The sequence below is a fragment of the Protomyces lactucae-debilis genome, assembly GCF_002105105.1.
Source record: "Protomyces lactucae-debilis strain 12-1054 chromosome Unknown BCR37scaffold_3, whole genome shotgun sequence".
Taxonomy (NCBI): Eukaryota; Fungi; Ascomycota; class Taphrinomycetes; order Taphrinales; family Protomycetaceae; genus Protomyces; species Protomyces lactucae-debilis.
Window position 1 is genome coordinate 548,610 of NW_024467995.1, and position 27,221 is coordinate 575,830.

At 50.8% G+C, this 27,221-nt stretch overlaps 14 protein-coding genes across 14 annotated transcripts; 7 read left to right on the plus strand and 7 right to left on the minus strand.

Annotated features, from left to right (window-relative positions):
• Positions 1-48: 48 nt before the first annotated feature.
• Positions 49-2,212, plus strand: BCR37DRAFT_391144 (uncharacterized protein; the record flags this gene model as incomplete). Its single annotated transcript, XM_040870965.1, has 4 exons — positions 49-159; positions 231-559; positions 614-1,552; positions 1,591-2,212. 4 exons carry the CDS (start codon positions 49-51, stop codon positions 2,210-2,212), a joined length of 2,001 nt encoding a protein of 666 aa, XP_040727546.1.
• An 856-nt stretch (positions 2,213-3,068) lies between these two features.
• On the plus strand, positions 3,069-3,712 carry BCR37DRAFT_412121 (uncharacterized protein; the record flags this gene model as incomplete). The annotated part of the gene is made up of 2 exons (XM_040872214.1): positions 3,069-3,114; positions 3,171-3,712. The coding sequence occupies exon 2, from the start codon at positions 3,179-3,181 to the stop codon at positions 3,710-3,712; it is 534 nt and encodes a 177-aa protein (XP_040727547.1). The 5' UTR covers positions 3,069-3,114; positions 3,171-3,178.
• Positions 3,713-4,312: 600 nt separating this feature from the next.
• Positions 4,313-8,141, minus strand: BCR37DRAFT_376981 (MRC1-like domain-containing protein). The gene is made up of 2 exons (XM_040868704.1): positions 6,332-8,141; positions 4,313-6,292 (listed from the first exon to the last, which is right to left on the minus strand). The coding sequence occupies exons 1-2, from the start codon at positions 8,045-8,047 to the stop codon at positions 4,346-4,348; spliced, it is 3,663 nt and encodes a 1,220-aa protein (XP_040727548.1). The 5' UTR covers positions 8,048-8,141; the 3' UTR covers positions 4,313-4,345.
• A 92-nt stretch (positions 8,142-8,233) lies between these two features.
• On the minus strand, positions 8,234-12,675 carry BCR37DRAFT_376982 (SH2 domain-containing protein). Its single transcript, XM_040868705.1, has 2 exons — positions 12,581-12,675; positions 8,234-12,532 (listed from the first exon to the last, which is right to left on the minus strand). Exons 1-2 carry the CDS (start codon positions 12,640-12,642, stop codon positions 8,314-8,316), a joined length of 4,281 nt encoding a protein of 1,426 aa, XP_040727549.1. The 5' UTR covers positions 12,643-12,675; the 3' UTR covers positions 8,234-8,313.
• A 63-nt stretch (positions 12,676-12,738) lies between these two features.
• Positions 12,739-14,215, plus strand: BCR37DRAFT_376983 (kinase-like domain-containing protein). The gene has a single exon (XM_040868706.1). It carries the CDS (start codon positions 12,880-12,882, stop codon positions 14,134-14,136), a length of 1,257 nt encoding a protein of 418 aa, XP_040727550.1. The 5' UTR covers positions 12,739-12,879; the 3' UTR covers positions 14,137-14,215.
• Positions 14,216-14,274: 59 nt separating this feature from the next.
• BCR37DRAFT_376984 (ubiquitin conjugating enzyme E2-C, Ubc11) lies at positions 14,275-15,099 on the plus strand. Its single transcript, XM_040868707.1, has 3 exons — positions 14,275-14,383; positions 14,426-14,690; positions 14,737-15,099. Exons 1-3 carry the CDS (start codon positions 14,336-14,338, stop codon positions 14,952-14,954), a joined length of 531 nt encoding a protein of 176 aa, XP_040727551.1. The 5' UTR covers positions 14,275-14,335; the 3' UTR covers positions 14,955-15,099.
• A 160-nt stretch (positions 15,100-15,259) lies between these two features.
• Positions 15,260-16,048, minus strand: BCR37DRAFT_339847 (uncharacterized protein; the record flags this gene model as incomplete). The annotated part of the gene is made up of 1 exon (XM_040867343.1): positions 15,260-16,048. A coding segment is annotated over one exon (789 nt), but the record flags the coding sequence as incomplete, so codon positions are not given.
• BCR37DRAFT_218894 (uncharacterized protein) lies at positions 15,989-17,884 on the minus strand. The gene is made up of 3 exons (XM_040866449.1): positions 17,752-17,884; positions 17,229-17,707; positions 15,989-17,186 (listed from the first exon to the last, which is right to left on the minus strand). The coding sequence occupies exons 1-3, from the start codon at positions 17,838-17,840 to the stop codon at positions 16,171-16,173; spliced, it is 1,584 nt and encodes a 527-aa protein (XP_040727553.1). The 5' UTR covers positions 17,841-17,884; the 3' UTR covers positions 15,989-16,170.
• Positions 17,885-17,898: 14 nt separating this feature from the next.
• BCR37DRAFT_354950 (Mob1/phocein family-domain-containing protein) lies at positions 17,899-18,917 on the plus strand. The gene is made up of 2 exons (XM_040868186.1): positions 17,899-18,030; positions 18,082-18,917. Exons 1-2 carry the CDS (start codon positions 18,011-18,013, stop codon positions 18,809-18,811), a joined length of 750 nt encoding a protein of 249 aa, XP_040727554.1. The 5' UTR covers positions 17,899-18,010; the 3' UTR covers positions 18,812-18,917.
• A 793-nt stretch (positions 18,918-19,710) lies between these two features.
• BCR37DRAFT_218849 (uncharacterized protein) lies at positions 19,711-20,705 on the plus strand. The gene has a single exon (XM_040866448.1). It carries the CDS (start codon positions 19,839-19,841, stop codon positions 20,634-20,636), a length of 798 nt encoding a protein of 265 aa, XP_040727555.1. The 5' UTR covers positions 19,711-19,838; the 3' UTR covers positions 20,637-20,705.
• A 3-nt stretch (positions 20,706-20,708) lies between these two features.
• Positions 20,709-21,731, minus strand: BCR37DRAFT_218940 (uncharacterized protein). The gene has a single exon (XM_040866450.1). The coding sequence runs from the start codon at positions 21,568-21,570 to the stop codon at positions 21,049-21,051; it is 522 nt and encodes a 173-aa protein (XP_040727556.1). The 5' UTR covers positions 21,571-21,731; the 3' UTR covers positions 20,709-21,048.
• A 2,013-nt stretch (positions 21,732-23,744) lies between these two features.
• BCR37DRAFT_218968 (uncharacterized protein) lies at positions 23,745-24,517 on the plus strand. The gene is made up of 2 exons (XM_040866451.1): positions 23,745-23,815; positions 23,875-24,517. The coding sequence occupies exon 2, from the start codon at positions 23,969-23,971 to the stop codon at positions 24,359-24,361; it is 393 nt and encodes a 130-aa protein (XP_040727557.1). The 5' UTR covers positions 23,745-23,815; positions 23,875-23,968; the 3' UTR covers positions 24,362-24,517.
• On the minus strand, positions 24,176-26,075 carry BCR37DRAFT_376990 (HAD-like domain-containing protein). Its single transcript, XM_040868708.1, has one exon. The coding sequence runs from the start codon at positions 25,930-25,932 to the stop codon at positions 24,673-24,675; it is 1,260 nt and encodes a 419-aa protein (XP_040727558.1). The 5' UTR covers positions 25,933-26,075; the 3' UTR covers positions 24,176-24,672.
• Positions 26,076-26,174: 99 nt separating this feature from the next.
• Positions 26,175-26,738, minus strand: BCR37DRAFT_391153 (cytidine deaminase-like protein; the record flags this gene model as incomplete). Its single annotated transcript, XM_040870966.1, has 4 exons — positions 26,175-26,308; positions 26,349-26,490; positions 26,549-26,605; positions 26,658-26,738. The coding sequence occupies 4 exons, from the start codon at positions 26,736-26,738 to the stop codon at positions 26,175-26,177; spliced, it is 414 nt and encodes a 137-aa protein (XP_040727559.1).
• Between the last annotated feature and the right edge of the window lie 483 nt (positions 26,739-27,221).

A 27,221-nucleotide genomic window follows, 5' to 3' on the forward strand; every position in this document is an offset into this window, starting at 1 on the left:
CTCAGCTTCAGCTCCAGCTCTACTCTGCTCTGTTCAAGCTCATCCACGATGGTCGCCCTGGAGACCGCCATCAACGACGCCATGACCATCCCAGAACTCAAAGCACAGTGTCGTGCCTGGCAGATCAAAGTCTCAGGCAACAAGTCAGACCTCAAACAGGTGCGCGCCCTTCTCTCGCTATACGAGCACAAGAGAAGCAAGCAGGGAATGACTGACCCTTTTGATTCAAGCGCTTGCTAGAGCATCTACGAGACAACCCGCAATTGGCAGAGCAAGGACCAGCACAAGTCACGGACTGGGCTCCCAGATACAGGCGTAGCCAGTCTTCTACCGTGCCGAGCGCTCCTGTCAGCGAGGCATCGACCACGAACGACGCGTCCGTCACACAGATCACAACACAGGCTTCGGGAGACGCGCCACCGTGCACAGTGGTCTTTCGTACACCAGCCTATAAGGGTCAAGGACAGAAACGCCCTCGCGAGGATGCGAAAGATGGCAAAGATGAAGCCGAAGCTCAAAAGGCAGTGCAAAGCACAAAGCAACCACGCATGGATACACTGTGTGTCTCTTCCAGCATTTGCGAGCAGGATGGTCACTGACACGTCTCATTTAGTTCGCCCTTGGATGTCAAGACTGCCTCCGTCTTGACGAATCTATCCAAGCGTGCACTGGACGGCACAACAGACCAGAAAGGCCTAGCATCCGACAAGCCAGAGCCAATCACCTCGCCTACTCCTGCACCACTCAAGTGTGCTAAATCACAACTGCAGGCCCTGCCAGATGCCTCCGCTCCACTTGGTTTCAGGGTCTTGCCCTCACCACATCATCTCTTTGAAGACTCGCTCGACATGCGTCGTGACTCAGACATGACTCTACTCAACTCACCTGTCGCGCTGCAACCACTAGACACTCTCAAAGTCAGCGCTCATGTTCGTGAGCAGATGCAAGCTTTTGTTTCTGACGATCTGGCTCTCGCGCCATCGCTCATACAAGATGCATGGCATGAACAGCATGATCTCTTTCAAGATGCTTGTTGTTTACCAGTCGATGATAGCGTCGTACTGCCTGCACCTCGCAATAGACCTACATTTCAGCCACTGTCGCCACATCCAGTTGAGCCCAGGGTACAAGGCATCATGTTTGCAAGTAGCTACAACCCCATGGAAGCACACGTCTTTCACAGGCAGCAAGGAACGTGGCCTCAGACGCAGTCTGCTTCGAACTATGCAGATGTGGCGACTGTCTCCTCTTCCTTTCAAACGCACTGGGTAGGTTTTTTTCTCGAGCGTGTAGCAGGCCAGTATGAAGCTGTACGACATGCCGTCACCTCACTCCTGAATGGACAAGACATTTTTGCCTTTGAACTCAGCATTCGATTTTGGATTCAGCAACTCTGTGAGCGTGATCACGGACCCTTCTTCTGGTCAGTCGTCTTGGAGCGTAGTCTCTCAGTCTTGGACAATACCGTCAAGCTGGCAATGCTTGCGGGAGGTTGCTTCTCAAGAGTCATCACTAAGGATGGTCAAGAGCATACAGTCTTGACGCAAACAGGGTAAGTCATACTCTACTAGAGACAAGCTCATGATACAGGGAACTCGTACCGCCGAATCACCCCATGGCCGCACTCGCTCTAGCGCTTGAAGGAACTCCCGACCTGGATTTCCTCGCCCGTTGCGTCCGTTTCCAAATCAATGACGACGAACAAGGCTCTTCTTTCCATCTTGGTGTTCACAAAGACGTTTACTCACAAAGCGAAGTTCACATTGCCATTGCGAAACGCTTCTTGATACAAACGCGTATAGAGACGCCCTGCTACGACCACATTGTTCAGCGTGGCATCGCAACGCCCATTTACGTGTCTGAATACCGGTATGCTGTCATGCATGTTGATATGCCACCTGGCTTGCGTAATGGTTTGTGTCTTGTGACAACAGTGGAAGGGTATACCTACTTTGTTTTGTCTGATACAGGTCGCATCATTGGTGATACGGAATTTGGTGTCCCTGACTTTTGGCAATCTGTTTTGGCGTGTGATGCGCGTGGTCTTGCTGTGGATTTTTCAACGATGGTTGAACGTAGTGCAATGCCGTGCTGGGCGACGTGGGATGAGCGAGGTGTGGTGCACTCCGGGCAGGAAAGTGGACCAGTGTCTGTGGTGCATGGCAAGGATACGATTGAGCCCGTGCGTGAAGATCAGTCTAATGCGGCATAGGTAGGGTCTGTTGAAGCTTTCCAGTCGAAGCAACATCGCTCAATCCTGGTGAAGGGCATTCCTGCTCTTGTCTGATGAATCAGCAACATTGAGTACAATCCACATATTGAAAGACTTCCTTCGCTTTGCAATTGCAACTGGATTTTCGACTTATTGGTCTAGGTGCGCTTGTAGACTCAGGGCTTTGGCTTCTTCGGCCCGCAGATCTGCTCAAGTAGGCCTAGACCTGTACATCTGAGCTCCAATAGCCTACAAAAAGGCTTCGCACGATCACACATGACCCCTGAGTCGCTTTTGATCAGTCATGGTCACATACGATTTAAAATTGCTACAAATATTTGCCTGATGCTTCTGCGGATGCTCACGGAAGAACCACTCATAGTAGGCAAACTGCCGAAAGGTATGCACTTGCAATTGAGTAACAGAATTGACTTATCTTGGCTAGCTCATGGCAAGCAGACAGGCGCAGGCCCCTACTTTCCAAAATGCTCCTTATGAAGGGCCTTCTGGAAGCAGTCTAGGAATCATCTTTCAAGAGCTTCACCGTTGTCCTCACTGATCACTTTTGGCACATTGGAAATGCGACGCAAGTTCCGAAAGTGTTTTGGTATAAACCTGTTTTAACTACGCAGACATACTTACAAACTTGAGCTGAGCTTGGCGTTTTTTGAGAGGGTCAGCGATGTGGAAACAAAACCCCCTGAGGCAGGGAAGGTTGCCAAAAATATGCATTTGGCAATTTTAAGTGACTTATTTCGGCTAGACAAAAATTCGATGAATAGCTCCGCGTGTTTATGTCATGCTGATGGACAATTGCTATAAAAGTAGAGGTCCCTCTATAACGACCTAGACCGCAGGCAACGACAGCGACCTGACGATTGCTCAGAACACTGCTCCAAACTGTACGTACAACTCCCTGAATTTTCTGCTAAAGGACTTATACTGATACACAGCAAAGGTACCCAAATGTCTCCCTCCAAAGATTCTTCATTGCAACACAAACGCCACGCTGGGTTCTTAAGCCTTATCTTGGTCTTCATTTCTGCTCCCAGTATGAGTCACATGGCTGCAGGAACAGGCGTTCGACCTTGTTGGTTGGAATTGAAGGCTGGAGCGAGCTATAAGAGCACCCCAGGATTGTGCAACTTGAACCGAGTTTGCGGCACAAGATTTCCAGACAATTGTATGCCAGTGGACATGAACGGAACAAATTGCCCAGATCAAAAGTGGTTCGCTATTCGCAGCTACCAGAGAGGAGTGGACGACGACGGAGACTGCTTCGAAAATGAGATTGTGAACAGGGCTGGGCCTCAGAAGCTTGAATCTTTAGTGGCTGGCTATTGTCATCCTCCGGTCTCAGCGAAGCAGAAATTCGGGCCTGATGGTCCACCATATGCGAAATTGTTCTGGGATGACGGTCGTCAACAACCCCTTATCTATAACATTGAAGTCGATGATACAACGGGCAAGCATAAGCTCGTGTTGGGTGGCTGCGAGTGAGATGACGGTTAAAAAAGTCCTCGATTCAGATGCATCATCACCTGAAATTTCTGTTTGCATCTCGCGGCTATCCTTCTGTGCACAACCACAACAACCGGTCTAGACCTCGTCACTTGGATCATGGAATTACTCGTTCAGCATCTTCAACAGTTGCTTGCTTCCTTTCGGCCCTAGTCTGTTTTCAAAAAAAGGACAGCCTTCTGCTGCTTTGTTCTTCATTCACCAATCTCGTAGACAGGTAGAATTGTCACTACCTACTTGTTGTTTGATGTCTCCGAAGAAGACTTGCTCAAATTTGCCTCGTACCTTGTGCTGCAGGTTCAGTTTCCAAATTCTCCCCTACGAGAAAAGGCTTAATCGGGTTTGACTTCTTTCCTTTGGTCAACTATATGACTGCATATGATCGAGTCATCATATGCATAGATGCACTGGCAAGACGTCTGTTTTTGGTAGACTATAGATTGCAATCACCAGCTCGAGTAACTAGAGCGAAGGAGAAAATGTATCACCGGCCGGCCAAATTCGATGCCGAAGCTTGGCTTGATGACCTACTACACAGGAAGTGCAAAGCGCAATGTCGAACGAGTCTCAAGTATACGACCAAAATACAAAGGCAGATTTAATGTACATGTACTATTTGAAAAGCGCCATCACGTTCTTGCGCTTGCCGTCAGGCTTTACTTTGGGCTTGACTGGTACTTGCGGCGCATCGATCAGTTGCTGGCGTTCCTTCATAACTCGCATGTAATTGACACTACTTGAAGCCTTCCGGCTTGCAATCTGCTGCACACCATGGGATACAACAGTGACAGCTGCGCCAACGCCCGCATCAGCTCTGTCGCTTTTGCCACCAGTCGAGCGTGATTTGCTGAGCTTTGCGTACATTGACTCTTGTGATCTGGCCAACGATAAGCCAGAGGTGCGAGGATCTCGCCAGATAGGCCCATTCGAGCTGGTTGAGTCGCCGTGCGATAGTGAAGGTGTCTTGGAGCGATCGTCAATAGACAGCGACGAGCGTTCTCGCTTCAGTGTCGGCTTGAACCTTGGGTCCGTAGCTCGCGATGTGGCCATGTCATGATCGTCTTCGTCAGACAAGTTGTCTTCAGTGTTCTTCAAGAAGGAAAGCGCCTGGCGAACGTCAACGGCAGTCTTACTCGGCCGCTTTACTGGTACAACCAGAGGAGCAGCGAATGTGTCTGCTTGCGCCTCTTGCTCACCAACATCAGCTTGCGTGTCTTGATTGTCATCCGCTTCCATCGACCAAGATTGTGTAGCTTTGACTTGCGATTCGGCGACCATGGAGGGAAAGAAATCGTCTTCTCCGTCAATCTCAATGAGAGACTTGAGCTGACTGTCACGATCTTCCATGGCTGCGATGAAGGGCTGCATTTTGGGATTGGCCTCGAGTGATGCAAGATTCTGCGTTTCAAGCATCTGCGCTCTGCGAAGCTGCTGACGCGCCTTGTGCCTAGCAGTCTCTTCTTCCTCATCCTCTGAATCATCCATGTCGAGAAGGCCAGCACCACGCTTCTTACGCAAGCCTCCGTTATTGATGTCATTCATAAGATTGGTGACCAGTTGCTCGTCAAGTTCCAGGTCTTTAGCAGCATACATGGCAGCCAGCTCTGCTCGACCCTCCCCATCCAGTTCTGCAGCATCGTGGTCAATCATCAAGTCAAGCTCCTTAGCCATAGCCGCCGACTCTTCAGCATCATCATCTGATGCACCACCCATGCCGGCATACTCGTCATCCGACTCAACCGCACGGTCGTCCACAAACGCCTTTCGTGCTTTAGCATTCTGTTCCTCGTCCATAGCAGCCTTCATGAGTCGGAATGGGTTGACTCTCTTTGGCGGCGAGACCTGGGTAGGCATATCCGCGGCATCAGCCTTGCGCATTCGCAGCAACTTTCGTGGAGCAGCGTCATCACTAGGAGAGGCCTCTTGCATAGAAGCACTGTCGACCTGCGTTGCTTGTGTAAAATCAGGTACTGCTCTGTGACCAGCTGGCAATATTATATCTTCATCATCCGACAAAGGATCAAAGACTGAAAATTGCGTCGCCATGCCAAGAGCTGGTAGAGGCGCAACAAATGATGAAGGTATAACATCCGCCCGGTCTTCGGCAAGGACTGGCGGACGTGAAGTTGTTTCTTCATCAAATGAGATTCCTTCACGCAAGGCAGCAAAGCTGCGTCCAAGTCCAGGCGCATTACCTTGCACCGGCGACCTTGCAAATTGGGTGGCTGATACATTGGCTGCAACAGGACCATCTTGTGCTTGCGTCGCTTCAAAGAATTGGGTCAGTCCCCAGTTGTTTGGACTAGCAGGCGCATCCTTGGGCACAGAATTTTCTTTGTCATCGTCAGAGTCGCCATCGTCGAGGACTCGATGATGCCTTCTTGTGCGTGGCGGCTGACGATGTTTCGCGGGCATGTCATCGTCCTCGTCAGTCAACAGCCTTTCGGACAAGATGGATGTAGAATGATCAGGCTCATCTGTTGGCTCTTGCCCGACAAGGACTTTCTCAGGTACATCCGCTGTTTCTGAGCCAGAGTCTGTGTCGTCGCCTTCATTGTCCTGGATGTTAGCACTTTCAGATGGCCAGGGGAAACTCACGCTGCCACTCTGATCGGCATCAGATCCTTCGCTTTGCATAGGCGAGCCTTCATGGTAGTCTTCATCCTCTTCTTCCTCGTCGTTCACGCCATCTTGCTCTGCCTTCCGCTTTGCATCCTCCTTCTTCTCCAGCTTGCGCAATTCGTCAGCTTGCCGTCTAGCACGCTCGACAAGATCTTCCACCTCAATCGCCTCCTTGGCACGGTCCGCAGCACTCGTCAGATGGACCCCGGCGGCCTTCATTGCCGCTTCACGTTCCGCTCTTTCGACTTTTGCCTGCTGCGCAACACGAGCGAGTAGTGCCGCTTTCCGTTGTTTCTCCAGACGTGCTTCAACCTTGGTTGGGGAATCAGGTCGTGCAAGCGCATGGAACTTGGCTGCTTTGCGGTCTTTTTCAATCTTGGCGAAATCACGCTTTGCAAAGAGGAGCTTGTGAGACTTGAGGTTGCTTGGCAGTGGTGCTTCCTCTTCACTGCTGTCCTCGAGCACAATGTCGACATGCGCTTGAGCGTTAGGTAATGGTTTCTCTGGTGTGACGGGCTTGGCGGTGACGACCTCTGCTGCTTCTGGCTCTGGCGTTGGAGACTTTTGTCGAGCAAGCATCATATCCGCAATGGATGGCAGCGCAATGTCTTCTTCATCACTGTCCTCGAGACCAGGAGCAAATGCGATCGACACAGGTAAGGGCTTTGAAAGCGGTCTGGGCGATTTATCAGCAGTGTGAGTACCAAATGTGGAGTCTTCAGCAACGACAACCTCATCATCCCGCGATGGAATCACTTCTGGAACGCCTTGAATCGGTTCCTCCTTCTTCTTGCCATATCCAATCTTGCTGAAAAAGTCACTCACCGTGAGCTTCTTGTTGACTCTTGCTTCAGGCACTAGACCCATACCACGCTCCATTCTCGCAGTCTTCTTGTGCATCTCCTCCAGTGCCTTTTTGCCAGCAGCACGTCGTGGCCGACGAGCAGAGGAAAGCCGCATTTCCGCTTCGATCTCTTCACTTTCTGAGCCAGAGCCAGAGGTTTGCTCCTTGTCCTTGATACTGGTTGCAATGACTTGTTCCTCAGCGACATCATCTGCACTCGATGCGTCATCCACTTTTCCTGCAAGACGACGTTGTCGTGCAAGAGCAACAAGCTTCTCACGACTGGACAGCTTCTTTGGGGCAGCAATCGCCAAGTCCACATCAGAGTCAGATTCGGCGTCGTTGTCGGCGGACTTGATCTCTTTAGGGGCTGGCTTCATGAGACGTTGGCGTGCTCTGAGATATGCAGCATCTTCATCGAGATCGTCTTCTAGCTCATCATTGCTGTCGGCCATAATGTCAGCAATGCTTTTGAATTGCGCATTCCTTGTGCTTTCATCTTCATTTGCTGGTGATGCTGGGTGCGACTCTGCCTGCTGCGTCGTCGACGAATGCAAACGCGCGCCAGGGAGCTCGATGTCCTCGTCACTGCCTTCCTCCATCTCCACATCCGCACCCGCGGCGGCATGCGTCGCACTCTGCGAGGATGGCGATTTGTCCAGCTCTGCAAGCATAGCTGCGATTTTGGCCTTGGGCGTCAACATGAGCGACACTTGAGAGGTCGGCGGCGTCAACTCATCGTCGTCTTCATCGTGCAGATCAGCACGAATCTGCATGTCCGGCAGTTCGGCATCCTCCATCTCGATGTCCTTCTTGCGAGACCCGTAAGTGCGCTGAACAGTCGCCATGGCCAGACGCAGGTCTAGTATAGCAAGCCAAAGATGCGGGAATACAATACGGCTAGGCTGCTGTTGGTCTACTGCGCGGTGAGCCTTGTCTTGTGTGGTGTTGTTGCTCCTTGCTCGGGGCTTTTGTGCATCTTTCTGTCGCGTCGCGTAAATTTCAAAATTCGTGACGCGACGGAGAGACTTACAGGCGAATAGTCGATGGAATTATGCTTTTGTACAATGGCTAGTAGATAGAATAAGGCAGGGGGCTGGCGACAACAGACTTGTTAACGACGTCCACCTTGGCGACTCGCATCTCCCGCAAACAGCAGCTTGAACCCATTGCACAGCGATGTCATGTCGGCATACACATTGTCTCGCATCATGAATGCATTCGGGACGACCTTGACGGGCCATGATCCAATCTGCGCCTTGGGATTCGCCTTGAAGCAAAGATCAAAGTATCCCGGGTGCTGGTGATTGAAGCAATACGCATAGCAAGATCGTCGTGGATTGGCTTCCGAGTACTTGGTCAAGTACTGTTCCGTTTCTTGCCGTGTGCCGCGCTGGAACTTCTCATGACCAGACATCTCATCCACCTTTCGTGCCATTGCCTTGACGTGCGACACAATCAACTCATCGAGATCGCTGTAAGTTGCTTTGCCAATCCGCAACACACGACCAATCGAGTGCGTCTTGTCCTTGCCCATCTCAAGCACATCCAAATGCTGGAAAATACTATCCGAGACCTTCCACGTAATGGCAATGTGATCTGGTCCCTTGGATGAAGGTCGAATAACAGCATCACCCCTTTGCAAAGGTCCAAGAAACTCTTCCGCTTGTCTTGCATTGAATTGCCTAAACAATGGGTGCTTAATGACACGATTCGATCGTGCTTCCGCTTCCTTGGCAGCAGCAAGCAGCGCACGATCACTCTCCTCTTGGAAGTCTGCCCAACCTAGCCCATTGCGATCTTCAACAGCCTTGAGTTTTGCATCTTCTCGAGCTCGCTCCACCTCGCGTCTGTCCAAAGTCATGGTCGCTCGGAAATTATGCTTATCGAGCTGCTGAATCACACCTTGAACAGCTTGACCAACACGCAAGTGAGCCTGTGGATCCATATCAGCACCCGGTGGAAGTCCCAAGCATTCAGGCGCTACATCCACTTCGATGCCGCTTTCCGTCTTGCACAAGAGACCATGACGAGAGACGCGGCGGATCGTCGCTGAAATGACGGATCCTGCCTCGAGGGACGATACCAGCTCACCCGTCAGCATGATGAAGAGCTCATCTGACGTGAGAGTGTGGTAAGGCCGACGGATATCTTGATAGGGATTGACGATTTCGCGAGCAATGAGACGCAAGGTGAGCAACTTGGGCTGGTTGAAGGCACGTTTGAGTTCTTCTGCGTAATCCTCCAAGATGAGATCGCCAATCTTGTCTGTTGCGTCGGATTCGCGCATGAGCAAGACAGGGCCGCCTGCGAGATTCACAAGATCTTCTTCATCCAAATCTTGCGCATCCATCGCCATCTTGTTGGCAAGCTCATAGTCTTCGGGGTGTATCCGTGTGGAATCAAGAATATCCATCTCCTGCTGCTCCTCCGTCCGCGCAGCCTCAAACTCTGCCGTATCAAATGGAATCTTGAGAAAACTCGCACAATTGACAAAGACATTTTTTGGGAGATTCGCCGTTTTAAGGAGTTGCGTGCGGTTCTTGAGATGTCCACCTTGTTGTGCAAGTCGTCGCATGAGGGAATCCGCCTTGCGCGGACCAAGACCGCTCACATACGGCAGCAAGTTCTCCTCATAGCTCGATAATTGTGCCTTGTTGACGTCGACACCCACGATATTCACGACATCGACGATAGCCGTTTCAAGGGACGCCCAGAGCTTGTCTTCTGGCAAGAGCGACTGCTGTGGATGTAAATTGAGCGCAAGCAAGTCTCGACCTAGGGCAACGTATTCGTGCAGAGGTGACTGCACGTAATGCGCCAAAGCGACACAATAGCGATACAAGGGACCATATTGCGGGTATTCCTTGACTGCGCGCGGCGAGCATTGGTAGAGCCTGGCGACTTCATCATTGACATACAAGACGGAGGGTTTGTCCTTTTCATCCATATCCAAGATAGCTGCTTCAATCTCGAGCTTGAGCTTATACGTCGCTGGTGAGAAGCCAGCAACGCCAATCAAGTCGATCCCGAATGCTGTAATTTGTTCGCGCAGAGCTGCTTTCGCATCGTCAGAGTTCAAATTGGCGTACTTGTCGACTTTCTGCACACGACTCTCCTCATCAACAATGACTGTGACCGTTGCGTCCTTGTTGTATTCGCCGAGACCGTTTGAAATGGCCATGACACGCGCAACTTCCTCCAATTTGTCAAGATTCTTGCAATCTGGGCGACGTCGATTGAGCTTACCAAACAATGTCGAACGACAGGTATTGGCAATCTTGTCCTCACACTGTAACTTGAGTCCATCCACAACCAGCTTTTCCAAAGGGCCCTTCATCCGCTGCATCATGTGCTTGATGACTTCTGTCCGCTCACGATTCCACTCATCAGAAATGGCACTGACATTGTCAGAGTGCATGAAGAATGCCAATTGTTCCAAGATCTGCTCCTCACGCGGCAATTTCACATCCAATCGAACAAGTCGTTCTTCTTGCGCTTTACACATTTGCAGCATGAGATGCGGTGCACGGCGTAGATCCGTTGTACTCAAATCTTCAGCATACTTGAAGGCATAGTACGGATGCAATTCGTCAATCTTACGTATTCCCTTTTCCGTTGGACGAACAGAGATGAGTGCGGCTTGTTGGTACACATGACGCAATTCATGACGAATGATGGGGTCATGAATGAGTTCCTCAACCAACAAGTCGCGTGCGGCATTGAGCGTTGCACGTGCATCGCCGTCTGCAGCAGCACATGTATCTGCCAGGTCATCAGGGTATTGCTCTGGGTCTTCTGCAAAATGTCTTTTCGTTGAAGCTTCAAAATTTTCCGCAAATTGAGGAGCTGTGATGCCGAAAGCGCGAACGACTTCGTAGAGTGGGCTTTTGCGTGCACGTTCGTATGCCGCGTGTTTTGAGGCTGGTCGCTTGAATGTAGAAGAAGCATTAGCAGCTTGGAGATCCCTGACTTGCTCAGAGTACTTGAAGAAGAGGTAATCGTGCAAGTCTGACATTTGCTGCAAGGACTTGAGGCGTTCCGGTTGAATCATCTTTTCAAAGACTTCATCATGAATCTCCAACGCAGCGTACGTCTTGCGAAGCGCATCACGACGTTCGAGGATAGCGCGTGCACGCACCTCTAGTCGTGTGAGCTGCCATAGCGTATCCAAGGTCAACAGTGAAATATCAATCCGCGCCTCATCTGCAATATCTGCTTCACGCTCGTCTTTGCAAACAAGATACTCGCGCCTGTGATGCCAGATGAATGGAATCTCAACAAATTCCCGTGTATAAAAGATGAGAACATCCTTGACTGCCTTTTTGTGGAGCTGTTCCATGTCTGCGTTCTGCTTGATGCTTTCCGTTGAGCTTTCCTGCTTGTTTGTAAGGAAGACTGGGTAGAGTTCTTGATGGACCCAATCGCACAACCACTCAAAATCGTCGTCTGAGAGTTGTGATTCTCTAAAGCCAGCACGGAGTAGTTGCATGCGTTCCGGCTCATCCGTCATACGGATAATCTCATCCTGCGAGGTCAACATGCGTCGCTTGAGATCAGAGGGCTCGAAGATTTCCTTGAGGTCTTCCCCTTCAGCGGCTGCATCCTCCAACAAGGCATCCTCGTCATCTTCAAGCGCATCTGCATAATCCTCGCCATCACCAAATACCTCGAAGATCTGCTCGAATGCATCTTCATCCATACCGACATTCTCAGCGGTGAGTTCTTGTCGCGCTTGTGCAGCTGGTTTATTGCGCATACGAGCTTCTTGTCGCTCGCGATCTGCACGATCGAGGTCATCTTCAGACAAGTCATCCTCGATGAAGTCGTCAAATTCGCCGCCACGCGTAAGGAGAGAGGTACGGAGTGGTTCGAGGGGCGCATTCTCCTCTGCGGCTTCTTCGTCTTCGTCAAAGATATTGGTCAAGTCGTTTGCTTCCTTGGCGCGTTTGAGACGTTTGAAGCGATCGCCTGATCCTGCCTCGCCTGTATTTTCAAGAACGAGGTCGAGATCCTCCTCATCGAGTTCTTCATCCTCCTCTGCGCGTCGTCGACGATCACCCCTACTATCGGCCGTCGTTTCAGCAGCGTCCGCTTCACCATCCGCTAGGTCCCTGTGCTTCCGCTTCTTCTTATTCTTGCTCTTTTTCCGACGTTTCCGTTCTTTTTGATCTTCATCGTCATCGACAATGAACCCTTCTCGAACCCGTCGCGCTTCTTCTGCGTCATCATCGTCTTCCTCCTCTGAGCTGTCATCCTCGTCGTCATCTTCGTCTTCATCGTCGCCTGATGCAGGGTTGCGTGCCTGTTTTGGCTTCACATCGTCGTCGGACCTGTGCAGTGTTAGTTTTAGGTCGTGATACTGTTTTCAAATGAAGTACCCTTGACTGTCTAGCTCATCGCGGTCATCTCTGACTGCTGCTGTGTCTACAAAGGCAGACATGATGGAGTACAGAGCAGGAGCGGTCTCTTTCTTGTTGAGTTCAATGAGTTGTGTCTCTTCGGTTCTTGCACGTGCAGCCAGACGAATGCGACAACACGTAGAAGAGTATTTAGTATCTACTATCTACTGTATCTACTATCTACTGTATCTACTGTGGCTATTGGACCAGCTACTACAGCTACTAGAAAGACAGCTAGGGAGAGAGACACAGCGCATGCAGCCTAGAGAACGGCCATCATGCTCGCCCAACCAGCAACCATGAAGCGCAAAAACCTCAAAGGTCTGCAACTCCCCTCTGCCAAACCTGCAGACCCATCCGCAGCAAGCCTCGGTGGCCTGACTGCGCTGCCTGCTTCTGTTGCTCATGCGCAACAACAGGCTGCAACGACGTCTTCACAGGGTACACTTGCAGATGGCTTGGGTGCATTGGAACTTGGCATTGAATTCAAGGTTGATATCAAGCAAGAGGACCTTAAGATGATCAGTGAGCTTGGCTTTGGGAATGGTGGGACAGTGAGCAAAGTGATGCATATCCCCACACGTACCATCATGGCCAAGAAAGTCATCAAAATTGAAGCGAAACCACAGGTACGGCGGAGTATCCTACGGGAACTTCAAATCATGCATGATTGCAATTCTCCGTGCATTATTGGCTTCTATGGTGCGTACATCAACGATAATGATATCCATGTGTGTATGGAGTACATGGATTGTGGATCACTCGATACAGTCTTGCAAAAGAAGGGTCCCCTGCCGCTCGAGGTACTCGGTAAAATCACCTACAGCGTGGTCGAGGGACTCATCTACCTCTACGACATCCATCGCATCATTCACCGCGACGTCAAACCCAGCAATGTTCTCGTCAATTCAAGTGGCAAGATCAAATTGTGCGATTTCGGTGTGAGTGGTGAACTCATCAATTCCATCGCCAATACATTTGTCGGAACGTCGACATACATGTCGCCTGAACGGATCCAAGGCGGTGCCTATACTGTGAAGGGTGATGTCTGGTCACTTGGCTTGATGCTCGTTGAACTAGCAACGGGTAAATTCCCGCTTGGTTCGCAAGCAATGGGTGTGTTGGACCTGCTACAGCTCATTGTACGCGAACCAGCACCGACACTTGACTCGCACGTCTTTCCAAGTTTGAGCGTGGTGGTGAGTCGTTGTTTGAAGAAGGACCCCGCTGAACGTGCAAGTCTGAAGGAACTGCTGAATTGTGAGTTTGTGAGTGAAGCAAAGAAGAAGCGTGTGGATATGGCGAAATGGGCAAAATCGACACTTGTTTTCAAGCGTGTGGGAGCTGCTGCTGCTGCTGCGGCGAGTAAAGTGCCCAGTCGACCTGATTCAGCAGCGTCAGAAGTCAAGGTGAGGAGTCCAGTTGCTGCTGCTGGGCAAAGGAGACCGGTGCTCAAGACGGCGCAGTCTACGAATGATATGCCTGTGCTGCCGGTGAAGCAGGAGGCTGTTGCTGCTCCGTCTACGCCGATGTGAGTCTTGATGAGATAGCGCAGATGAGTTGATGAATTCATGAATATCCAGTGAATGCCCAATGAATATCAGTGAATATCGTGAATAGCTGACTATTTCCTGCATTTGATCTCGTTGCTCCTTCTGCTCAACAACAAAAAACAAAAAAGACGCGACCACAAAGCAGCGACACCACCACGACCACTCACGGCAGCACGCAGACATGAGCATGCACTCACAGAACATGGCACCAGGACAGACATCTCACAAGGTACCATCCCTCTCTTCTTTCTTTGTAAAGCCAACACGCCAGGTCGCACATGCCGCACCCAGCACAGACTCCCACTCCGTCACGAAACGCCTGCAATCCGAGCTCATGACCCTCATGATGTCCTCGACACCCGGCATCTCTGCCTTCCCCGAGAGTGACAGCAACCTATTCCACTGGCTCGGTACAATTTGTGGACCAGCAGACACGCATTATGCCGGATTGACGTTTAAGCTCAAGATTGACTTTCCCGCAAACTACCCCTTCAGCGCGCCTACCATCCTCTTCACCTCTCCCATGTGGCATCCAAGTCTGTTCTATCATTTCAAAAGCCAGAGAATGCTGCTAACTCAAAGATGTCGACATGTCTGGCAATATCTGCCTCGATATCCTCAAGGAAAAATGGTCTGCCGTCTACAACGTCCAAACCATCCTTCTCTCCCTTCAGTCCCTGCTCGGCGAACCCAACAATGCCTCACCCTTGAATGCACAAGCGGCAGATTTATGGACGCGTGATCCAGCAGAGTACAAGAGGTTGCTCATGCAGCGGTACCGACCCATTGAAGAGCAGTAGGATGGATGACGATGGAGCTATGGTTTTGGGTTACGCGATTTTTTGTCTGTTCCTGATGCCTTCAACCCTCTTGGATCGCATTGAGAGTCGCTCGTTTTGTTTTGTTTTGTACGATTGCAAACATACCCTTCGTGGAGTGTCTTTCCTGTTCTTTTGTGCAATGGACTTGCTGGTGAATCTGCTCATGGCAATGTCCTCGTCTTGACCAACACGCGCCCAAGATCCTGCGTCAAGATGAGCTGCCGTGGCCCTTCCTCTGCTTCCGCTAGCCCATGATAGAAGCCATCCTTGAGTAATGCCGGCAGGTAAAGCTCGTATGCAGGGTAATACGTGTCAATGAATGCCACCACCTCGGCATCCGACATGCCCTGCCCATCTCTTTGCAGCCGCAGTGCATGTTCCTGCTGTAAGCGCCATGTATAGACATACCCAACTTGTTCTGCCTCAAGCACCAATAACGCTTGTAAAGGCTGGAGCGGGCCCATCCAGGATAAGTACGTGGATAACGCTGTATCCACCTGCACCAGATCCTGAAGGGCATGATACTTCGCTTGTGCATGCGCATCGTCGACTGTCCTGAGCGTCTCAAGACGAGCAGCAAGTCCAGCTTCACCCAGCGGACGCATCCCTACACTCCATCCTTCAAACAACACAAGATCCACAAGTTCGCGTGTAGTTGTATCAACGACCTGCCATGCAGCCTGCGAGACACGATCGCCTTGTCCATCAGCAACTGCTTTGTCAAATCGCGGAATCTTTGTCTGTGCAGCTTGCGCTCGTAGTGACCCCACAATCCCTTGTGCCCACGTTGTATCATGCGTCCCGAATTGTCCACGAACGCGCCATAGTGCATTCCCTGAGGATTCTGCTAGCTTTTGGCGTTCAGAGAGGGGTAAGTAGAGGTCATCGAGGGAATACGCAACGACGTGGAGACTACCCGCTGTCGTCGCATGGAGTCGTTTGAGTTTTGTGGAGGGACCCGAGAAGTGACGTTCGAGTAGTTCAACGAGGTATGACTTGCCTGACCCTTGGAGACCTGTGAGGCCTAGGAAGAATGGCGGTGGTTTGGGTGTATCCTTGTGAGCAGTACAGTGTGCTTCGTAGAGTGGCCGGAGCCAGTCTTCAATCAGCTGGATCTTGTCGTCCATGGTGATGAAGTCGTCAAGCAGGTGATGACTCTGATGAGGCCTAAGGTACAAGGATATGAGCTACTCACCTACAAGTCCAAGTCAATCTCAATCTCCCCAATCAACCCTTCAACGCCCTTGGGCCGACCTGCTCCCTCCTTCTTGCTTGGACTACTCCCTGCATTCGGCACAATCGTCACACCTCCTCCACTTGCGGCAGTAGCAGGCAAGGTCGCAGCGACGGGCCCCGGCGAGCCAGGTGCAGGTGTCCCCGGCGTACTCTCAAAGAATGTCTTGGGCCTTGTCTTGAGCCTAGAGAAGGGATCTCCCGTCGCCAAACCACTACTCTCTGCAGCACGTCGCTTATCGGCATTCCCCAACTCGGCCTTGGACACAGATGCCATGGTCTTTTGTCGATTTCGCAGATTGAGCTTGGACATCTTATCCAAATCTGCATTACCACGACGATCACGCGTGAGTTCCTCAATCTTGTTGAGCTGTGAGGCAATCTCATCCGCTCGTGCGTAATCCTCAACATCTCTCGCTTCAGACAAGAGCGACTGCAATCGCATCTTTTCAAGGGCCACATTCTTGGGGATAGCGGAGAGCTTGCTGCGTTCTGCAATCATCTCACTAATCTCCTTGTCGGTGAGCTGGAACGCATTCATCGCTTCAAGTGATCGCAACTTGGTCTTGACTTTACGCTTTTTCACAAGCGATGACTTGTCCTTTTCCATCGACTGCTTCCAGTGATCAAACTCTTGCTCACTAAAGGCCGTATCAGAGACATAAGTCATCTCGAACGTCCGAACCGCATTCGCATGCGCACACTCAAGTGTGCGGTTACAGAGTTGTCCATCCGGCAATCTGTACGGCCTCGAGGCTTCAGCAACAGACTTGATGGTACACAACCGATACAAGGACTTGCCCTCTCGATCCTGACCCACTGCAATTCTCAAGAAACAGTCCCGCACTGTATCCGCAAACTGTGGGTAATAAAGGAACTTGACGAGTTGCTTGCGCGTCATGCGAATTTGGCAAGCATCCTTGAAGGTGAGCGGTAGACTGCCTTCCTTGTCTTCTTGCTCCCGCTGTGCTTGTTGCGCTGCACGCTGTTCAGCAGTGAGAGGTGGACCTGAGGGCTTACTAGCTTGTCCGCGTCTGCCACCGTGAACGGCTCTCCCGCGTCCACCACGCACCTCATGCTCACTCTCATCAGATAACGCACCTTCCTCCTCTGAATCCTCATCCGAGCTATATGACGGCGCCCTGCGTTTTCTAGGTGTCGCATCATCCTCCGCCGCACGTTTCGTCTTTGCCTCTCGTTTCCGCTTCAATTCCGACAACGCTGACGATTTCGGTGTAGTCGCCTCACGTGCAGAGCGACGTGCTGTCTGTTGCTTATCTTGCTTTTGCTGCTGTTGCTGTTGTTGCTTCAGTCGAGCTTGTAGCTGTTGTCGCTCTCGTAGACTATTGCGTTCCTCCTCACGTTCATACAAGATTGTCTCTCGTGTGACTTCTGATAGACTAAGAATATGGGCACGATCTTCTTCGTCTTTGTACTTGCCTTCAAGTGGATACGGCAAGGCATCTTCTGTCTCTGTTGCATCTTCGTCTGAATCGGAGCTGGCTCGTTAGTCTTGCGGTCTCTGGTTGATTGAGTAGTATACAAATCTTCCCTGACTTTGCGTCTATTGGCTGATGGATGGCCTGCGAGCTCCAGCAGCTCATTGTCGAAGTCCGAGTCTGAGTCCGACATGGCTCTGAGGCTCTCTGGTGGTCGTGGTCGTGGTTGTCGCTCCTGTGCAAGAACAACAAGACACCAGAACAAGACACCACCAGTTAGGGGATAAAGAGAGGGAGAGGAAGAAGCCGGTCAAAGGGAGCAAGAGGGCAAGCACAAGCAAGGCCCAGCCACCACTTCCAGCCATGTCCTTCTTCTCATCCATGTAAGTTCTTGATTCATCTGCTAGAGCAGGCAGCTGACACGCCAACAATAGGGGCCGTATTGGCCGCAGTTCGCGTCAGAAGAAGGAAAGTGCACGTCCGCCTATCCCTCAGCTACCGCAGTCGCAGGGAAATGGCAATGCGCATACCCAGTCTGGTATGGGCTTCCCACAACAACATACACAGCAACAAGCACAACGCCCACTCTACCTCTCGCGTCCATTTGTTCAAAGCGCGCTCGTCAAGGGCTCCTTTGCAACGATTGTCGTGCTACCAAAGTATATCGAGCAAGGCGAATGGCTCGCCCTCAACTTGTTTGAGTTCTTTACGCATTTGAACCACTTTTACGGCGTCGTGAGTGAAGGGTGCACGCCAAACAGTTGTCCGAGCATGTCTGCAGGACCAGGCCTCGACTACACCTGGCTCGATCAAAATAGAAAACAGATGCGGCTACCGGCCTCGCAATACATTGACTATGTCCTGGCATGGATCAACAATCGCGTCAATGAAGAAGGCTTGTTTCCAACAAAGGCCGGACAGCCCTTCTCCTCGCAATTCCTACCAACCTGCAAAGCCATTGCAAAACAACTCTTTCGCATCTTTGCACACATCTATCATGCACATTTCGATATTATCCTGCATCTTGGACTTGAAGCGCATTGGAACTCATTCTTCCAGCACTTTATCTGTTTTGGCAAAGAATTTGAGTTGCTGGATGGCAGGGACGTTGAGCCTCTTGCTGTGCTCATTCAAACCTTTCAGCAGCAGGGCAACATCCAATGATGCAAATCACTTCTGTCACTTGGTGGCAGGATCATAACGCAGCGCCCGTTCTCACATCTATTTATAACCGTACTTTAAAAGCGCATCTCTATCACTTACTCACCGTTCATGTGTCTGTTCCAAATTGAGCATGTTGTCTACACTGTACTAAACGAAATTGTCGAAGCAAACGCTACCCTTCCGCTTGCCTGATACCACGAGTATTGCAAGCATGCATTTCGGACGCATGAATCGTATCAGTACACGGGCTTGCTAGCTCGGATCTTGAGCATATCGAGCGAGCTAATCATTCGTTGCCTGCCTGCCTGTGATTGCTTAACGGCACAGCTGAGCCTGACTGTCGAGTTTAGATACCGGTACATGGCGAGGCAGTTGTGTGGCCGAGGTCATCTGAACAAGGGAAATTGTGGCAAGGCGCGTCAGAGACTTACGGCGTGACATGCACCTGCTGTGACTCCCGAGCTAGCACAAACCGACCCGGCAGCTAGATGGACTACATTGGACGACGTCACACAGTCATGCATGGTCCACCATAAAGGAGAAAAGCTTGCGCATGCCAGCACCTTGCATACACTGTAATTGCACCACTCACTTCAGACATACGACCAGCAATGAATGTCTTACTGTCAAGAGACGTCGTGCGCTAGAGCCAAAGATCCCAATCATCCAGACGCTGTCTACATATTCAACAGAGAAAATCTATGCTCCCCGGAGGCCTACTTCACAAATGGTACTGAAGCAGACTTGCTTCCACCGAGGCCAGGGCATCTGACACGTCTTGAGGAGATGCTCATTGCACGCGCAGCTCCCATCATCCGCATCTTTAGCTTGGCAAATGGCGGACAGCGTGCATTCAAGGGTCGCAGTGTCATTCTGCAGCAATCTTATGACCATATTGCTCGTGTCTTGCCGCGTCGGCCTGAAGACGCAGAACATCTCAGACGCGACGATGCAAGAGGAACTCTAAATCGGCATAGTATGGGTTGTGTTCCTTGAGGTAGCGAACTTGACTGTCAGAAAGGGCGTCATGCTTGATTGGCTTCGCTACCTCACGGACCCCAGCCCATTCTATGCTGATATTGAGATTGATCGTAATTGTGTGGATGGAGGCTTTGGCACACGTCTTCAGCAGAATCCAGATGATATTCCTGCATCGTGGCCAGCCAGTATCGCATCTATTGCATCTGCTCTCACAACGCCTGGTACTCCTGACTATGAGGCGCCAGAGACTGAGGCACATGACACCTTTGAGCTGCCAACAAGGCTCTGGGTCGATGGTCGCGATACTATGTCGGAGACTGAGCGCCAAGCTGCCATACTAACGAGGCTACAGTTGGGAAACGATATGATCAATATGCCAGCCCGCGGTCCAGGCACCGTGCTGGATGCTCAGACACCTGGTCTCCTTTCAATGTGCTTTCCACAGCTTTTTCCTCTTGGCACATTTGAATTCTTTGTCCATGATTCCAGACCTCGGCCATTCACACTCTCATTCTTTGCGAAGAGGGCTATGCAGATGGGTGATGGCCGTTTTGCCAGGCATCCCTGCTTTCCATTTTTTTTGCAAAATATGCTGGACAAGAATCGCGTCAGCTCCAGTGCAGGCCACACATTGAATCCTCAAATCACAGATATGAGGCACCACCGGCGCTCCAAGCTACACAAAAATCTCGCCCGAATGACAGCTGGAGGATTCCGTCAGAGTCTCGGCGCAAAGACTCCCGCAGAACAGAAAGTGCTGATGAGTGGTCTGCGTCGCCTGGACAGAATGTCAAGGGAGCGCCGGCATACTGGTACAAGCAGCGCGGCCATCTACGTCCCATGATTACATAGGTTGGAGGTGTCTGGCGTCTTGATAAGTTGATAGAGATCATAGTCAATTCGCTCACCATAGAATCGGCCATGGTGAGCGAATTGACTATGATCTCTATCAACTTATCAAGACGCCAGACTCTGATTCTTCGAAGAGGGTATTAGTGATGCTGAAGCCACTGAGCGCCGACGCAAGAAGTCTATTCGCCGGCCAGATATCGCTGCCGCACTCTTCTTCAAGAGAGTGAAAGTCTTCATCAAATACCCTGCTGGAGTTGTAGCTGAACTGCCGAAGCTCACCGACCATTGGGTACGGTATCAATGGCTGACCCTCGAACCAGAGAAATATTTGCACAGGTGATATTGCAACTATAGAAGGCAAAGTCTCTCTTCAATTTATCACTTTTCATCACATATGGAGGATGTCATTCTGAAGCTAACCATGTGATGGAGAGAATTTGTGATCCGTCACGGAACCCATGATCCAGATTCATCAGATGTTCCTTCAGTCTTTTGCTTATCTCCTCCGGGTTGCACCTTGCCCCCTTCGCCCAGTCCACCGTCAATTTATCAAAGACCAATTGCGTCGTACACAAGCAATACGTCTTTACCTCTTGGACCTTCAGGCCTTTTGTGGGCCAATATGTGTCGACATGCCCGATCTGTGTCGGTGGAAGGTGGCCGTAGGAGCACAACGAACGAAACCCGTTCAAAATATCTTGTATCCCGTCATTTGGGGATCCAGCTGCTTTGGTGCAAATTTCCTGATAGCAGGACCTCATATCCCAATAACTATTGGGATTCCATTGCGCATAATATGCCTTCGAATAATATCGCTTTAGTTCGAATGTGACCTTTTGTCCCGGAGCATTGTTTCTCACAGTAGCTTCAGTTGAGACCAGGTGCACGAGAGGCATACTCAAAAACAGAAGGGTCCACTGCTTCATGAATGCCAGAGGTGCTCGAATATCGGTTGTTGCGGGATCTGGGCTCGAAAGGCTTCTGAGCGGGCATGCCCCCTTCTTATGCTTTTTTGCTGTCACTCGCAGTGTTGTTCAGCCAAATAGTATTACCCCTGCGACCTTCAACTTTATTTGCTGCTTGCGAGTGCACTGTGAACAGATGTTTCGCAACAAAGTCGCACATGTAGCGCAACAAACAAGACCGGAGGTTTGTCCTTTTATGCTCGCAGGCTCACAGCTGCGGTTATCATCACTGAACTGCAGACTCAGCTGGACTCTTGAACAAGCCAAGGTAAGTCCACGTTCTCAGTTACGTTCATGTGAATTCTGTCGAGCGCATTAAAGATGTATAAGACCGCTGCGATGATGCCCAGTAGAGAATCTCGTACTTTAATGTTTGTTGACAGCCCGCGATCGAGCTCGCAACCATATGCGTCGGGCGACCCATGTGACAGTTATAGTTTTCAGGCGAGCACAAAGCTCCTGATCAAGTTTTATTTGCTCCTGAGCCAGTTGAGTGACGCATCAGGCCTGCGAAGATGTATACTGTATGCTACTTCAAGAACAGTCTTCGACAAGTTGTAGACTCTCGCGGTCTCTTGCAGTGAACATTTTTCTAGCCTTTCCATGTACTTGCCGCTGCCCCACCGTGTCTCTCAAGTTATAGCTATCCAAGGTCAATAGCAAGAACGGCGCAACATACAGATTGTTGCAAATGCTACTGCCACATGGGCTTGTAGGCTACATGAGCTCCTCAGCCTCAGGCTTCGACACTAGCCGAAATTTGCAATTGGAAATGAAACTGCTTGTTTGTTGCTCCTCTTGTGGCTGCAGTATCTGGCAAACACGCGAATGACTTACGCCCGAGGACCAAAGCTTTGAGGTAACAAGACACACGACGAAGCATATGATCGGCCAAATCAGGGAACTTTTGTAATGAAGCTTTCTCACGGGCACAAACTGCTTGTGTAGTCTATGGCCAGTGCGATTGTTATAAGAGTGGGATTTCCGAGCTCCTTCAATAGGGCAGTTCAGGGTTTCGAATTTCACGGTGAACAAATTAAATTTCGCGAGTGTCGGGTGCCGAAACTCTGAACGTCTCAAACGCGCGCCATCACCCAAAATCCACCCAGGCGCGCGCAACGACCACTGAACACATCGATGCCGGCACAGTCTTTGCGTGAGAGGATCCAGCTCCTTCTCCAAGCTCATCTCCTGGCTGGAGTGATCAGCAGCAGCAGCAGCTCTGCTGGAGACCTGAACGTACTTACATGCGTTGGGCAACATGTCTGACAAGGACAATGCCCTGGCGACCTATCTTGCATGAGAAGAACTCGCCGCCGTAGATAATGAGTACAAGACGCACATCCGTCTGCTGAAAATCCTTGTATTCGCTGATATGACTACGTATCTACAGGCAAGGACATCTGTCCCCAAACCTTCGCACGACTATTGAGTGTACCACCAAGATACGACGACGATCGCTTGCGACGACGTTTCCGCTGCAGCAAGCACTACCGTAGCTTCGTGGCATCGAGTGAAGACCACTCAGTAATTCCAAATGCACGCGGACCGCCACAAGCAACAGCAGTTTATCAATCTCTGCCTGCCTTATGGCGGCTGAGAAACTTCGGCAACGGAAGCTCTTTTATTCATGTGGCAAGTGTCAAGGGTTGCTCAGAAGGGCGTATCTTTGGCTGTGCCAGGCGCGCAGTTGCGGCACTCAGAAATCTTTTGCAAGACAAAAGTGACATGGCCTACAGCAGATGAAGAGATGCTGAGCGCCAGGTCAATGAGCGTCGCGCGGGCCCAGACTAGTGAGCTTGTTGGCGAAGTCGGAGCTCCATATCGGTATCGCGAGGGTGTCTCTCCTCTTGTGATACGCTCCGAAGCACGTGGAGTCATTGAAACCTCATTGGAGCTCGTAGCTTGGGCTGGCATTGCAAGTCTGGGCAGATGTTGCGGGAACGCGTGTCGAAGAGGTGGTGTGTTGTCGCGAATGTCGAGTCGCGAATTTGATTTGTCTACTCAGTCTACCTGTGGGAGGTAGACTGAGTAGACAAATTAAATTCGGCCTTTTCACAGCGATCAACTCTATTCGCATTTGTTTTTTGTTCACCGCGTCGAACAAATTTGAAACTCTGAACTGCCCTAATCTGTGTCTGCAGGGCATTTCAATCGCAACCATACACCTAAACCTACGAAAGTCAAGTCCAGAACTCGTTTATCCGTAAGATCCTTCCAACTTCTACCCCTTTGCAAGGCAGCCTTAGACTAACAAGAGTCAAGAGCAGAAACATACATATGAAGACGAACATCTATGAATGTCTTCGAACCTTTTGCCTTTACATGGCTTTGATTGCTCTTCAGTTGGAGATCGTTCATGCCCTGCCAAATTGTTGTGTCAGGATCGGTGGAATTCCAGACTGCAGTAGGTGCAACTAGGTATCGAACGCAGGTGTCTGACCTAAAAGTCAATTTCAAACTATTCGATATTGTGGTCAACTTCCACCACTACTATGCTTGTTATTGTTGTAGACCTTCACATCACTTGTGGAAGCATCGGTCGTCAGCTCTTCTATTTTTTTGCTCTTTCCTTCTGCTCTACTCTTATCTCTGCTCTACTCTTATCTCGCCCATTACTGACCAGATAATTTCGAGCTCCAGACCACTGAAGCTTCAAATCTCCTTTGAAGCGAATGTATCGCAAGCTCCAGCGCAGCTTCTGGCACTACAAGTAATCCTGGAAGAGAATGCGGGACAGACTCTTCTATAATAAACAGGCCTTTTACGAATTGTTCGCGCTGACCCCTCACGTATCATCCTCAGTCACAATTCATTACAGTACTTGGTTATTACGTACGGAAGGGGTCTTGTAAAGTGTTGCAGATCTAACGTCCGATGTCTGCCAATGGGAAAGAGTGTCTTTGATCATGAGGTTGAGATGGGGGGTCCTGGTTGGGAGTATTAAGATGTTGGCGTAGGACACGACATGGACCTGTTTGCGAGAATGAAACAATTTGCGCTGCCCGATGCGAAAGAAAAGGTTGGGAAATGATCGAGCGACAAGGATGCACGAAAGGGTTGCTAAATGCTGAGTTGCAAGACGGCGCTGACATCCTCGACATCTGCCAAATCATGCAGAAAGGGAATGAGATCCAACAACTCTGTATCATGCACATCGTTGAACCATGAAGAAATGGGGACTGCATGGGCTGGATGGAAGATGTAGGAAGCAGGTGAGTTGTCAATGATGATGACATCCTTCAAGTCTCGGCCGAGTTGAGAGAGGTCCTTGACGTAGTTGCCCATATGATTGAGACAGGATTCTCTAAAGAGTCTGTGCGTAACGACACCGTGAATATCGAGCTTGTCGAGAACTGGGTCGGCGTATTTAGCAAGAGACGCAGTAAAGACAACGATTTCATAGAGCTCGCCCATACGACGCATAAACTCATCGACTCCTGGCCGCTTGATGACGTGCACGCTGTGATAGAGCGAGTCGATTTCCACTGGAATGACAAAATCGGCGTGATAGATGATCTTGAAGGAAGAGTGGACGAGTGTTTCATCCAAGTCGAGGACAAGACACTTTTTCCGCTTGAATGGCTCTGTCAAGGGTGGTAGCAGCCAACTTTCGCCATCTTCACTCATTGACTTTGCAGTTGAATCTTGCGTATCTGCAACGAGGACTGCACCTCCATCGGTTGTCACGGGCACTGTTGCCACAATTGCATTGCTAGAAGGCAACAGAGGTTCATCTCTTTCAAGTGCCTGCTTCTCCTCCGTCAGTTGATCACTGCTTGTTTGTTCAGAAGCGGCCACCGAGGCTGTTGGGGTGTGCTTCTTAAAAGGCGACACGAGACCTGGCATGGCGAGCGGGACTGTACTCTGCGACAAGAGCGGGCTCTGCTCAGGACCACGCGCATCTCTAGCCTGATCCTGTTGCGCTAGCGCTGATACCGATAATGCTGCTGCTGCTGTTGTTGTTGCTGGTGCTGCTGGCACATGCGGTGCAACGAGCTCTGGCTCCTTTTGCAGGGTTGATGGTGAGTCTGTTATCAGGGAATGCGCCTTTTCAACATCCACCGCAGTCTCTTGTACACCTGCACGTCCCTGTACTGGCGCTTCACGCTCAATGGATGTTTTAGGGGCTAAATCAGTCGCGCTTGCTTGACCCTTTCGCGCAGGTGTTGCACTGGAGGCAGCATGGGAAGTCTCATCTGTGCTGGGAGATAAACAACATAGGAGAGAATCAAAGAGGCCGCGTTTCCGCCGTGTGCGGGAGGGTGTGTCTGGTGCTGTTGATGGCTGGCCAGTGGCAATTGCACCTGTCGGGCTGGCCATGATTTGCTAATTGCAAGAGCTGGCTGGCGAGAGGCTGGAAAGGGTTGATGAGAGAGATGGAGGATGCTGAGCTGGTCTGTATCCCTGCCTGCTCCCTCGCGCTGTTGCTGTGTCTCTTGTGTGGTTGTCGCTGATTTTGTTTTGAGCGGGACCAGTTGCAGAAAGTGTCTGTCAATGGCTACTGGATCAGGTCTGTCTACTTGCTACTGGAGTGTCTGTCTATCTGCTACTGGATATATCAGCTACGACTCAAGCGACTCTGGCCCAAAGCTCATCGGCAGCAGATCCCCCAGCGTCTTCTCCACGTAGCTGCCATCCGCCCTGAACATGTAAAAGACGAGATCCGTACTGAACTCACGCAGAAACTGGCGACAACCTAGATGCATTAGTCCTGTTGCTCATAGAAAATGCCTTACTGCCGCAGGGTGCAATGGGATCAGAGATATCGGCCGTGATGGCAATCGCCTTGAACTTGCGCGCATAGCCAGGTGCAGAGGTGATGGCCTTGACGAGGGCCGTTCGTTCTGCACAGAGTCCTGCGTACGCTGCGTTCTCTACCTAGATGCATCCATGTCAGTGACTAGCAAGACAGGAGTCATGCAGCAAGTGAACGTACGTTGGCGCCTTGAAAGAAAGTACCCTGATCATCCACGAGACATGCGCCAACACGGAACTTTGGCAGTGTGTCAGCTGAAAGAGTCCCTGATAAGAGGAGCTGGATGAACCTTGGAGTACGGCGAGTACGAGAGGTCTCTTGCCTCGAATGCCAGCTTCTTGAGCTCTTCAAAGTCAAACGTGCGGGCCATCTAGAAAGCAGCTGGATGTGTGGTCTCGGTCTTGTGCGAAGCAAGTCGATAGCAGCAGCCATGAGCTAAGCAGTCTCGCCATGAGTCCATCGAAATTGTAGCCTCATGAGAGGTACAAGCGTCTCTACATGACCCCGCGATACACGCCCAGTCCCATGATAGCCAGAGCGAGCACCGTCGCACCGCCAGCGCGTATCGGATAGGCAGCTACTTGTCGCGTCATCTGTGCTTGCCTGCCCGCCTGCTTCATGGCAAGATACACCTTGCGCTCACCTGCTAGCTGCTTGCGGCTTTCATAGAGGACATAGCCGCCTGCACCGATGAAGGTCAAGGCGCCTGTGATGCTACAGAGTCAGCCGTCGTCTCTGCCCTGTCCTCCATGGCCTGATGGACTCAGAGCTGGGTAGGGGACATACCGGCAAGACAGGCAGTCTTCATCCTGCGTCTCAGCTGGCTGCGTCTCCATCAAACACAGCTGAAGAC

What these genes read in the sequence shown, in the direction of transcription:
- BCR37DRAFT_376981 (XM_040868704.1), bottom strand. Translation starts at nt 8,047, where the DNA reads ATGGCGACTGTTCAGCGCACTTACGGGTCTCGCAAGAAGGACATCGAG. An exon ending in ATGCCGATCAGAGTGGCAGC is followed by an intron (nt 6,293 to 6,331) that starts GTGAGTTTCCCC and finishes GCTAACATCCAG; the next exon opens with GACAATGAAGGCGACGACAC.
- BCR37DRAFT_376982 (XM_040868705.1), bottom strand. Translation starts at nt 12,642, where the DNA reads ATGTCTGCCTTTGTAGACACAGCAGCAGTCAGAGATGACCGCGATGAG. An exon ending in GATGAGCTAGACAGTCAAGG is followed by an intron (nt 12,533 to 12,580) that starts GTACTTCATTTG and finishes AACACTGCACAG; the next exon opens with GTCCGACGACGATGTGAAGC.
- BCR37DRAFT_376983 (XM_040868706.1), top strand. Translation starts at nt 12,880, where the DNA reads ATGCTCGCCCAACCAGCAACCATGAAGCGCAAAAACCTCAAAGGTCTG.
- BCR37DRAFT_376984 (XM_040868707.1), top strand. Translation starts at nt 14,336, where the DNA reads ATGAGCATGCACTCACAGAACATGGCACCAGGACAGACATCTCACAAG. An exon ending in CAGGACAGACATCTCACAAG is followed by an intron (nt 14,384 to 14,425) that starts GTACCATCCCTC and finishes CCAACACGCCAG; the next exon opens with GTCGCACATGCCGCACCCAG. An exon ending in CTCTCCCATGTGGCATCCAA is followed by an intron (nt 14,691 to 14,736) that starts GTCTGTTCTATC and finishes GCTAACTCAAAG; the next exon opens with ATGTCGACATGTCTGGCAAT.
- BCR37DRAFT_218894 (XM_040866449.1), bottom strand. Translation starts at nt 17,840, where the DNA reads ATGTCGGACTCAGACTCGGACTTCGACAATGAGCTGCTGGAGCTCGCA. An exon ending in CGCAAAGTCAGGGAAGATTT is followed by an intron (nt 17,708 to 17,751) that starts GTATACTACTCA and finishes CTAACGAGCCAG; the next exon opens with CTCCGATTCAGACGAAGATG. An exon ending in TGGCAGACGCGGACAAGCTA is followed by an intron (nt 17,187 to 17,228) that starts GTAAGCCCTCAG and finishes AACAGCGTGCAG; the next exon opens with CGCAACAAGCACAGCGGGAG.
- BCR37DRAFT_354950 (XM_040868186.1), top strand. Translation starts at nt 18,011, where the DNA reads ATGTCCTTCTTCTCATCCAT. An exon ending in ATGTCCTTCTTCTCATCCAT is followed by an intron (nt 18,031 to 18,081) that starts GTAAGTTCTTGA and finishes CGCCAACAATAG; the next exon opens with GGGCCGTATTGGCCGCAGTT.
- BCR37DRAFT_218849 (XM_040866448.1), top strand. Translation starts at nt 19,839, where the DNA reads ATGCTTGATTGGCTTCGCTACCTCACGGACCCCAGCCCATTCTATGCT.
- BCR37DRAFT_218940 (XM_040866450.1), bottom strand. Translation starts at nt 21,570, where the DNA reads ATGAAGCAGTGGACCCTTCTGTTTTTGAGTATGCCTCTCGTGCACCTG.
- BCR37DRAFT_218968 (XM_040866451.1), top strand. Translation starts at nt 23,969, where the DNA reads ATGCCCTGCCAAATTGTTGTGTCAGGATCGGTGGAATTCCAGACTGCA.
- BCR37DRAFT_376990 (XM_040868708.1), bottom strand. Translation starts at nt 25,932, where the DNA reads ATGGCCAGCCCGACAGGTGCAATTGCCACTGGCCAGCCATCAACAGCA.